Here is an 11,117-nt window from a genome sequence, read left to right as displayed (position 1 = left end):
TGTCTCCCAAGTCTAGCCATCTTCTCAGGTGTGGGGTCCCTCTGTGGAGCATGGTGTCCCCCAGCCCAAGTGAGGATTCTGGGGCCTCCCACGGTCCCCACGGCAGCTCACCTAGCTCTGGGAGCAAAGCCCAGTCAGAGCCAGAGCCAGGGACAGCTTTCTGGATTCATGCCATGTTTTGCCCTCCTAATGGAAACAGCCCCCCCAGGCTGAGGGGAGTAGTGGGGCCCAGGGCAGCCACTGGCTTGACTCCTCTGGGAGGTGGACCAGGACAGTTTCCAGGGTCAGGTGGAACCCCTGTTGTACATAGGAGCTGCCATAGCCCTTGACACTGCCAGGACCCCTGCACACTGTGAGAACCTTCAGGGCACTTGGCCACAGAGCCCCAGCCAGTCCTTTTTAATTTTGAGGCAGAGTTTCACTACGTTGCCCTGGCAACTGGTCCTCCTGCCTCAGCCTCCAGGTAGCTGGGGTTACAGTCGTGGCCACTGTACTGGCTCCTTTGCCCTTTCTCTTTTCATTTATTTTGAGAGAGGGTCTCATGGCATTGTTGAGGCTGCCTTGGAAACTGATCCTCCTGCCTCAGCTCCTTTGCCCATTTTAGTGGGCTAATTCTGCCCTTTTATTGTGGGATCCTAAGGTTAGTGTTTTTGCTCAGGAAGTCTAGGTTTTCAGTTCTACAGGTACCCCAGTAATAGATGCACTAACGTAGGCCCCTCTTTGACTCATCTCTCTAAGTGCCCATGTCTGGGGTGGAGAGGCTAACGGCCAACCTGTGCTGTGTTCATAAGGAAAGTAACTGCAGTATTAAATGCAATTCATTGGGAGGCTGCATCCTGGAGGAAGTGGGAGATGCAGATCTTGGAAGTCTGAGAAGGGTCTGAGGGTCCGCCTGTGGAGCCCTGGAGACCTGAAGCACACACAGGTGCTTCTCAGCTGGGAAGAAGCTTCCCTGGGCGGGGTAGGCGGGGCGGGCTGGGTCCCTGCTCCTGTGAGGGACGTGCCCGCTGGTGTCAGGGCCCTGGTGTTCTGGGTTCACACTTGAGCAGTTGTAGGTTTGCAGTAAGCAGGGAGACCCACAGAGTGGATTGCTGTCTCTGCGCCCTGGCGTCCTGTGCTGAGGAGCCATGGTCCTGGGAGGTGCTGTTGAAGCCACCAGACAGGGTGTTGGCTCATTTTGGGGGGGTACACAACCTGTGGGTCTTGATGAATGTGTGGTCGTGTGCACCATCCCATCACACAGAATGGCTCACTGCCCTGTGCCCACCTGCTCCTCTGCCTGAGCCTGGGAGCTACTGAGGACTCCCCATGTCTATGGCTTGTCCTTTTCTTAAAGGCACCCTGAGTTCCCCAGCCTGGGCAGGCGTTGTGCACTGGAGCCTGAGGGGAAGAGGTGGCCCGGGAGGCTGGCCTGTGCACTGGGGCCCAGGGTGAGTGCTCTTAGCCAGGAGGGTGTATGGTCCCTGCTCTATCACAGAAGCAGGACACCCTGGGCTTCTGTCCCCACTCATGGGCCTCAGTTTGCCCTCCACAGACAGGTTCAAGTCGAGGTGATACCATCATCTGTTAAGGAGGGAGCAGGTGTGGCCAGCACAGAGTATTGTGGGGGACAGGAGTGCGTCAGAGGCAAAGACGGGAGCACCTTGCTTGGACCTGGCTGCTGGCTGCTGGCTGCTGTGACTGGTCAGGAGGCTTAGTGTGTTGAGAGGGGCTGGCTGGGGTGGAGACTGACCTCCCAGGGCACAGCACAGCGCCTCAGGCTGGGTTGTCCTGCTGGCTGGGGGAGACCATGGCCCCAGCAGATGCAGAACTGCCCAGCTGTGCGCTCCCACCAGGCGAGGGGTGTCTTGCGGATGCCTCAAGCTGCAAAGGCACAGAGAGCTGCTCTGGGAAGGGATCCCGGCTCCTCTGTGACGGGACAGGTGCTCTTGTGTGCCTGTGCTTGGGACCCTTCCCTCCTAGAATAATGGCAGATGAGATGGCCTGGGAGTTGTCATGCACGGGTGGGTCACTTTCTCCTGTTCCCCTCTGGCCACCAGCCTCACCCACTCCACATAGTCCATGAATGGTCCCAGAAAGGGGCATCTATTGGGCCTTCTGGTCTCCCGGTTACTCAGCACCAAAGCCACAACCTTCTGTGTCCACAAGGTCCCAGACTCTGGCCTTATTTCCTGTGGCTTTCTCCTTCAGCAGGTACCCTATAGGCCCCTGGCCCTAAAGCCTCCTCCACCTTTAGGAGGAAGCAAGCCCTTCGTGGGGCCCACCTGGCATGCCCTGGGGCTTTGCACTCTTGATGGAACATACTTGCCCTGTGTACCTACAGGGCTCCTTCCTGCCCCAAATTAAAGCATGTGGTCAGCTGAGTCATGGTCCCCTGTGGTGTGCAGGCCCCGATTCCTGGGAAACTGGGAGCATGTTGTAGCTGGTAGGAAAGACTTGGCAGATGTGATTCATCTTAGGATCCTGAGTAGGGGAGAGGGTCCTGGATCATCTGGGAGGGAGCATTTGTGAGGGCAAGTGGGAAAGTGGAGTTGGGAGTCAGCAAGGGTGGGGCAGAGGTCAGCTACACTTCTCATCTCTGAAAGTAAAAAGAGTCAAAAGGAATGCAGGCTGAGGGTGCTCAGGGTGAACGTGGTATTCAGAAAATGGAGGGACTGGCCTTTACATTGTCTGCTGTGGGTGCTTGACCAGGGACCATGTTGGCTCTGGAAAATTGTACACTAGTCTTTGGCAAAAAAAACAATGTAATGAGCTTTCCATGACATTAAACATTCTCCATTTAAAGGAAATGAAAGTGGCAGCATTTAAAAAATGTCACCCTTGCTTGAACAAATAAAAGGTTGGCAAGAGGCATAAGTAGTCAGTGTTAGGAGCAGAGATGCAGCTGGGGCCTTGGGGTGTAGCCCAGTGGTGGAAAGCTTGCCTGTTACGTGTGAGGCCCTGGCTTCGCTGCCCCTAACACTGCAAATAAAATTCAGTAGAGGTGAAGGCTGGGTCTGAATGCCAAACAAGCCCCTTCAGTGCCCCGTGCCTCATCCTCCCCCACTGTAATGTGGAGAAACAGCACAGCCTTATCCATGGTTCCATGAGGACTGATCCAGCTAGCGTGACACCGATTGGAATTGTGCCTGACAACAGCAAGTGCTGTATCAATACCCACAATAAGCCAGGAATCCTGGGCCCCATGCTGTCTGCACCCTGCCAAGCCCGTGGGTAGAAAATGCAAGGACCCACGGTGCATTGTCAGTGCCAGGGGTGCGGCTGTGAGACCTCGGACATGGGATGTACCTCTCTGTTCCAAGGATCCTCTTCAGTAACATGGGAGTGAGGATGGTGCTTGCCACTTCCGGAGGGCGCAAGGATTGGGCGAGTTAATGAATGTGTCAGCTGGTATGATCACTTGTTTATTCTAGGGATTCTCACAGTGGCTCATTCATACCCTTACCCTAACCCTAACAAAATGGATTCCCTTTTGGGATACTGCAGGGCCAAGGGCTTTTCTCTGGATGTCTGCTGTGGGCCTTGGCCTTCGGTAACTGGGGCCTGGGAGGGAGCCTCGGCCCATGCTCCGCCCCAGCTCCGCCCCATCCAGTCCCCAGATTTTCCGGCTCCGCCTCACCTTGACGTGGAGGACTTTTGCCCCCGCTCGGCTGCCGTTGGGCGCCCGCCCGCTTCCGCCCTGGCTCACGTGTTCGGCCTCGGCTCCGTCGGCGGCCGTGAGTGGGGAGGGTGGGCGCCCTTCAGGTCCCGGCGCGCGGACTGGGCCCGACTCGAGGACGGCGGGCGGCGGGAGGAGGGCCGGGGATGGTCAGAGGGCCTCCTGGGACTGGGGCTGCGCAAGCTCGGAGCTCGGCGCCCCGCCCGCCGCGCATGGGCGTCCCGGGCCTGCAGGCCGCGCTGCGGAGAGCCTGGGGACGGTGGCCGAAGCTCCCCGGCCTGCGCGCGCCCGGGTAAAGACCGGGCAGGCCGCCTGCTGCTCCAAGCCGCCCAGCGCTGCCCACCCGCCCCGTGCCGGCTGTCACTGGCTGCCTCTGTCCCCTTCTGCTGTGATGCCCCACCGCTGCCCCAGGCTGCCTACCGCTGCCCCCTCCTCCCTGCACTGCTCACCTCCCCGTACTTCGTCCCCCGCACCTTGCTATTCTCCTTTGCCATGGGCCGCCTGCCTCTGCCGTGGGCTGCTGTCCTACAAGGGCCCTGCTTCCTGCAGTCCTGTGCTGCCCATCCCTGCTGAGGACCCCGCCCCATGACCAACCCATACTAGGCCACCCCTGGGCAAGGTCCCCAGTGAGGGCTGGAATGGGCCTGATGGGTACAGCCTGCCAGGTCTGCACCCTGTTGCCCCTGCCTGCTTTGGCCCACTCACTCCCATGTCCTCTCAGCCTACCCACCATGGCCGGGAAGGAGATGCACCCAGCACGGGCCTCACACCAGCAGGACAGAAAGGCCCGAGGTGGCTGGATCTGGGAGGATGCGCAGTACCCGCCCAAGAGGCTCAGGGGCAGCGAGGACGAGGAGAGGCCGAGAAAACTGCCCAAGCGCAAGATTGTACTGCTCATGGCCTACTCAGGGAAGGGCTACCACGGCATGCAGGTGAGACTGTGCCTGGCAAAGGCTGGCTGGGTTCAGCTCTGCTCTCCTGGCACCGCTGTGGCTTCACGCAGGGACCCAAGTCCTCAGGGCACACAGGTCATCTCCCAGGGTGGTGGGCTATCTCAGTGGCTTCCCTGCATGTGGCCTTGAGTGAGCTGGTGACTTCACCTCCTTCTCTTGGGATGGGTGCACAGCACCTTCTGAATGGGGTGTCAAATGGGCCAGGCACACTCAGGCTCAGAGGAGGGACTGTGCAGCTCCTGGACGCAGAAGGTCAGTAGGGCCACAGGCCTCTTTGCTGAGGGCAGGGAGGCCCCATCTCTCCACCCAGCTCATTAAGCAGCAAGCTTCTGTCTGTTCCTTGCAGTTGCCTCTACAGCTTTCACTTGCTTTTTCCAGGAGCTGAAGGGTTAGTAAAAGCTGCTATGCCAGACCCAGCTTTGGCAGGCCCTGTCACCTGTCAGGGACAGTAGCAGGGTGGCGCTGCCCTCTGTGGGCTGGATGCCAGTGACACAATGTGGGCTGCTGCGCTCCACGTGCTGTGGTGTGGACTAGGCAGAGACTGGGCCCAGTGGACTCTCTCATCCCCAGCTGCTGGCTGTGTGTGTGCTGCAGGCTCCAGGGAAGTGAAGTGTCCCATCTCTTTTCCAGAGGAATGTGGGGTCCTCACAGTTCAAGACAATCGAGGACGACCTGGTATCTGCCCTGGTCCAGGCAGGCTGCATTCCTGAGAATCACGGGGAAGATATGAGGAAAATGTCTTTCCAGCGTTGTGCCCGCACTGACAAGGTGGGTGGTGTTCCCTGCCCCTTGCCTGTGGGCACCAGCAGCTTTGACTGCCTGCCATCCTGGTGCTCTGTTTGTCCTGGCGGGCAGGACAGGCACAGATGAGCCTAAATGGAAAAGACCTTTCTCTTTGAAGTCTAGGAGCAGGACGAGCTCACAGTGGCAGCATCGGGTGCCCACCGCTGGCCCCACTGTGTCCTTGCTGGCCTTCACACTCTCCTTTCACTTGTCTCAGGTAGACTTGCCTCCGCAGGTGGTGCAGTGGCTGTGACCAGTGCTTTAGATCCATCCACATCAGCCCCTGGATGCAGACACAGCCGTGGTCACGAAGGCCACACTAATGAAGGTGTGCTGTCTAGGAGCCACATGTGAGGACCCGTACACGGTAGACTGTCAGCTCTTGCTCGGCGTGTGCAGGACGCACTCACTGCAACACGCGAGCAACATGGATTCCTCGTGGGTGTGCTCTGCCCTGTGCATGCGCCAGGTCTTTGAGCCAGTATGCGTTTCTGATGGGCTTACGACCCCTCCTGGACTCAACCCTGGCCAGCATGGGACTATTGTGCCTGGGCCTGGGCCCTAGAGCTGGAGGTGTGTCACCTAGGGCACCTGTATGGGCAGGTGGGGTGACGGGGCCTGAGAGCATGCGCCTCTTGGTGGCACCCAGTACTGGGAAAAGCTGGCTTTCATCCCTGGTTTTTGCCTGCCTGGCCTACAGGCTGCCTGAGGCACGGGGTCTGTCCTGGACAGCTATTTGTGAGTAACGGTCCCCTGGGGATCTGAATAAAATTTTGGATCTTGTTCCGAGAAATGTAGTTTCAAAGGCATGTGGGTCTCCTGGATCTGCAGGCTAGGCAGGAACCCAGAGTCAGAGCGCTCTAGAGGGAAGTGTGGGGAACCCATGGCCTGTAATTTCAGTTTCAGGGCATGAGGACAGTGATAGATTTGGTGTCCCAAAGCAGAGGTAGTTCTGTGGTTCCTGTTGTTGTTTGTGGGTTTTTGAAATTTTTGTTTGGTAAACAGGGGTCTCACTGTGCTGCCCAGACTGGCCTCAGACTTGCACCTCCCGGGCCTCCGCCCCCAGTGGCTGGGACACAGTTCTGTGGTTTTAGTGCTTTACTCTCTATTTCATTCTTCCGTTTACGTATCCAGTTGTCTTCAAGGTAGAAGAAGATAAAATGTACCTGAGCTGATGAAGAGAGCCTCTCCAAATATGGGCGTTTGTCCAGTGGGAATCGAAGCCAGGGATGCTCTCCCACTGAGCGGCATCCCCAGCCCTTTTTACTTTTGAGACAGGGTCTAAGTTGTTGAGGCTGGCCTGGAACTTGCGACCCTCCTGCCTCAGACTCCTGAGGTGCTGGGATTGCAGGTGTGGCGCCTGCACCTTAGGTGTAGTGTGGAGTCAGTCACCTTTTACCCCACGTCCGAGCCTGTATTCCCAGAGGCCCCTCCTGGCCTGTGCAGAACCTTGCCCTCCCAGTGCCCAGGCGTCTCCTGTTGTGGCAGACAGGGAGCCTGTTCCTGGCTGCGCTCATTCTAGTCCTGTGGTTTACACTGTACCTTCTTTCTTCCTGAATCTTTGGGAGTCGGGTCTTACGTGGGATTTTGCTTCCTGACTGCCCAGGGCTAGTCTGTTCCTTGATTCAGTGCTCTGTTGGGCCCTAGGTCATCTGCAGCTAGCTCTGCTGCCCGGTGAGGACACTGCCTTTTCAGTGAATTCCTGCCTTTGGTGTACTTCGAGAAGCAGGACTTGTGTGCGGGCTGGGGCATTTGCTGGCCTCTTATCTCAGGACCAGTGTGCCATAGATTGAGCTGGAGGGCCAGGTCACTCCTCATTTTGCTTCCTTTACAGGGTGTTTCTGCAGCTGGCCAGGTAGTGTCCCTGAAGGTGTGGCTGATTGATGACATTCTAGACAAGATCAACAGCCACCTTCCCTCCCACATCAGGATTTTGGGTAAGCCTTGTAGCCAGGGGTGGGTGGTTTCTAGACTGGAGGCTGTGCAGGCCTCCCTCCTTTTGCCACGTCCCTGGGAATGGCCAGAGAGTTCAGCAGCTGCTCAGTCCTGCTTCTGGAGTTCAGTGTTCCTGCCTCCTTTGGGCCCCGGCTCCGGGTCCTCCTGCCGCACCTGTCCTGTAGAGCTGGGTGTGACGGTCCAGGCCGTGGTCAGGACAGAGGAGGTGTTCTTTAGCAGGTTTGATGAGTGGGATTTCTAGGCTCTCGGGTCTGTGGTGCCAGGAGTTGAGCCCAGGATCCTGTGCATGCTGCGTGCATGCTGAGCTGCACCCAAGTGCTTTGTTCTTCAGTGCTGGGGAAGGCCCTTTTCAAAAAGGAGAGAAAAGCCTGACCACCTCTGCCTTGCAAGTGGTGTGCCCGGCCTGTGCTGTTTGGGTGGTGTGACTGTGCAGACTGCCGTCCTGCTCTTTTCCCCCTTGATCTCTGAGCCTCGTTCCCCCTTCCTTCTTTTGGATTAACTAATGCTCCTTATTCCATTTAATTAACAGCTTTTTTGGTTAGTACCTGTGATCTGTGTCTGTTGGTGACTGCTTAGGGGTGTCCTTCTTTCTTTGGTGCTGCTGGAGATGAACCCAGCTTCCTGTGCATGCAGGCCACTGCCCCCGGGAGCCATCCAGTCCTTCTCTGGGGTTTCTCTGAAGGGCCAGGTGGTTTTAGGCCTTGGGTGACATAGATCATCACAGTCTCTATTGCTGCTGCTTTTTTTTTTTGGTGACCACTTTCTCAATCTCCTTTCACAGATTGTACATAATACAAACTGTGAAAAATTTTTGTATTTAGGGCTGGGGATCTAGCTCAGTTGGTAGAGTACTTGCCTTACATGCACAAGGCCCTGGGTTCAATCCCCAGCACTACTAAAATAATTTTTTTTTTTTACTTGGAGACAGTTGCTCAGGGACTCACTCAGTTGCTGAGGCTGGCTTTGAACTTGGATCCTCCTGCCTCAGCCTCCTGAGTTGCTACAATCACAGGCGTGCATCACTTCACCAGGCTTTTGCTTATTCTTCCAAGGATTTCCTGTGCAAGTGTAGCCATACGCCCCAGGTGTCCCAGCCTGTGTTTTGCCCTTTTACTGAGCAGCCCCTCGTACCAAATTCCTGTGTTCAGCTTCTGGAGGTTGCTCCTGAGTCCAGAACTGCTTTCTCTCCACCTCTGGCCTGTGCCTGTGGGCCTGGAGGTTGTGTCCAGTCTTTCTGCTGCAAGTGCCGTGTCAGTAGCGTGACTTGGAGCAAGAGTGTCCCTGGCCACTGCAGCACTTCTCAGTCGGCTCGTGACCACGCATGTGCAGGCCGCAGGGGTCTACACCCAGAGGCTGGCCGCCAGTCAGTGAAGTCACACCCTCGCCAGCACCAGCCTCAGCAGACCCACATGCTTCTGTTGGTCTGTCGGTCGGGCTTGTGTTTGTGTTTCATTCTGAGATAGGAATTCAGGACCCAAAAGCCCAACTCTTTTGGGGGTTACCGAGGATTAAACTCAGGGGTACTCAACCACTGATCCACATCCCCACCCTATTTTGCATTTTATTTACAGACAGGGTCTCACTGAGTTGCTTAAGGCCTCACCATTGCTGAGGCTGGCTTTGAACTCGCCATCCTCCTGCCTCAGCCTCCTGAGTTGTGGTGATTATAGGTGTGGCCACTGTGCCGGGCTCCAAAAGCTCAACTCTTGGTAGCACTTTGTGCTCAGCGTGGTGAGTGGGCAGCCAGTCTTGCACCATGCTCACCTGCTTCTCCTCGTGTACCCCCCAGGGCTGAAGAGGGTCACTGGTGGGTTCAACTCCAAGAACAAGTGTGATGCCAGGACCTACCTGTACATGCTGCCCACCTTTGCCTTCGCCCACAAGGACCGCGACGTGCAGGACGAGACCTACCGCCTGAGCCCAGAGACCCTGCGGCTCGTCAATAGACTCTTGTCCTGCTACAAGGGCACCCACAGCTTCCACAACTTCACCTCGCAGAAGGGGCCGCGGGAGCCCAGTGCCCGGCGCTACATCCTGGACATGTACTGCGAGGAGCCCTTCCTGCGTGAGGGCCTGGAGTTTGCCGTCATCAAGGTGAAGGGCCAGAGCTTCATGATGCACCAGATTCGGAAGATGGTGGGCCTGGTGGTGGCCATCGTGAAGGGCTACGCCCCGGAGAGCGTGCTGGAGCGTAGCTGGGGGGAGGAGAAGGTGGATGTGCCCAAAGCGCCAGGGCTTGGCCTGGTCCTGGAGAGGGTGCACTTTGAGAAGTACAACCAGCGGTTTGGCGGTGATGGGCTGCACGAGCCCTTGGACTGGGCACAGGAGGAGGGGAAGGTGGCAGCCTTCAAGGAGCAGCATATCTACCCCACCATTGTCAGCACTGAGCGGGATGAGCGGTCCATGGCCCAGTGGCTGAGCACCCTGCCCGTCCACGATTTCAGTGCCACTGCACTTGCGGCGGCCCGGACAGGCACCAAGGTAGGCATTGGTTGTGAGATGCAGGCCCAGAGCCTGCATGTGGGGAGGCTGGGCAGTAGTGCTTCTCCTCCTCCTAGTAGATAGATGGGCAAGTGTCACTTCCGAAGTTCACATGCAGCTGGAGGGGTGGGCCCAGGGCATGTGACCGCATGGTCAGCACCCTGGAAACTTGCCTCCATCTGGCACTGGCTGCCTCCCTCTCTTCCCACTGCTTTGTGTTCTGGGGCCTATGCTCAGTGGGGACGTCCTGTGGGCGTGGTTCACCAGCTAGTGCTGGATGATGTTCTTGGCCAGTCTGAGTCCAGGTCTCCTTGCTGTAAGCAAAGGTTGCTTGTGCCCGATGCTCAGCTGCCAGGCGTTCCTACCCCTGACCCGCTCAGGCGACTCTGCTCCCCTCCGTCCAGCAGGGCAGTCTGATGCAGGGGGCTCTGCGAGGGACCTAGTACAGTGTATATTTTAGAACAAGAAGGAGCTGTCCGTCAGACTCCTGGCTGGGGGACACTGCTCAGCTGGTGGGTCCTCCCACATGCAGGAGGGAGAGAGTGTGTGTGTGTGTGTGTGTGCAAGTGCTGGCCTCACAGTCCTTTCCGTCTGCCCCTCTGCAGGTCCCCAGTCCCCTGGACGGCAGCGAAGGGGATGGGGACGGAGACACTGACTGAGGCTGTGGGGCTGTAGGTAAGATGGTGCAGTTTGCCTGCTGTGAGCACCGGGAGCCCAGAGCTGCCTCAGGATCTGTTCCAGTCCCCATCTCAGGAGTACTGCCTAGCCAGCTCTGCTCCAGCTCCCTGTGCACGCCTTGGCACGTGAAGACACTATTTTTTTAAAGAAGCGATTTTCTTATTAAATAAGTATGTTTTGCTTAGTGAGTCCTTGTTTCCTTTTTGTTTTTCACTTTTTTTTTTTTTTTTTTGGTTAAAGATATGAGTGGGAAATGGCTGCATCAAGAAAGATTCTGAGGAACACAGACCTGCTCCCTCCATGAGAAGCAGGGCAGGAAGGGCCAGGTGCTTGGAGCCCCAGGGCAGCACACTGTGTCTACCCTGTCCTCTCCGTAGACCCGAGCGGGCACCCCTGTTTCTGTGCCTTGAGATGGCTGCCTGGGTAGGCAAGCCCCCATCTGGCCTCAGCCAGCTGCTGGCCTGCTGCTGGAATAAACCACTCTGTGTCCCCAGTCTCTGGGCCTCCTCTTTGTCCCAGAGTGCCTGCCTGGAGCCTGGGCTTGGAGTTTGCCCTTTCTAACTACATCTCTCCACTTGTCTCTCCACTGCTGCCACGGCAGTGTCCAG

The 11,117-nt window shown here is 57.2% G+C and overlaps 1 protein-coding gene across 2 annotated transcripts; it reads left to right on the top strand.

Moving 5' to 3' along the window:
• The first annotated feature begins 39 nt into the window (after positions 1 to 39).
• Positions 40 to 10,697, top strand: Pus1 (pseudouridine synthase 1). Of its 2 annotated transcripts, none has more exons than XM_076838782.2 (6): positions 40 to 3,716; positions 4,380 to 4,590; positions 5,242 to 5,379; positions 7,229 to 7,331; positions 9,140 to 9,831; positions 10,437 to 10,697. In XM_076838782.2, the coding sequence occupies exons 2-6, from the start codon at positions 4,390 to 4,392 to the stop codon at positions 10,488 to 10,490; spliced, it is 1,188 nt and encodes a 395-aa protein (XP_076694897.1). In that variant the 5' UTR covers positions 40 to 3,716; positions 4,380 to 4,389; the 3' UTR covers positions 10,491 to 10,697. The 2 variants fall into 2 exon arrangements, with proteins under 2 accessions (XP_076694897.1, XP_076694888.1); XM_076838773.1 differs by lacking the exon at positions 40 to 3,716 and adding an exon at positions 3,727 to 3,950.
• The last annotated feature ends 420 nt before the right edge of the window (positions 10,698 to 11,117 follow it).

The sequence above is a fragment of the Callospermophilus lateralis genome, chromosome 1, assembly GCF_048772815.1.
Source record: "Callospermophilus lateralis isolate mCalLat2 chromosome 1, mCalLat2.hap1, whole genome shotgun sequence".
In the NCBI taxonomy this organism is placed as follows: Eukaryota; Metazoa; Chordata; class Mammalia; order Rodentia; family Sciuridae; genus Callospermophilus; species Callospermophilus lateralis.
Note: the sequence above shows the minus strand (reverse complement) of the source record. Positions and strands in the feature narration are given on the sequence as shown.

What these genes read in the sequence shown, in the direction of transcription:
- Pus1 (XM_076838773.1), top strand. Translation starts at nt 3,805, where the DNA reads ATGGTCAGAGGGCCTCCTGGGACTGGGGCTGCGCAAGCTCGGAGCTCG. An exon ending in CCCGGCCTGCGCGCGCCCGG is followed by an intron (nt 3,951 to 4,379) that starts GTAAAGACCGGG and finishes ATGTCCTCTCAG; the next exon opens with CCTACCCACCATGGCCGGGA. An exon ending in AGGGCTACCACGGCATGCAG is followed by an intron (nt 4,591 to 5,241) that starts GTGAGACTGTGC and finishes TCTCTTTTCCAG; the next exon opens with AGGAATGTGGGGTCCTCACA.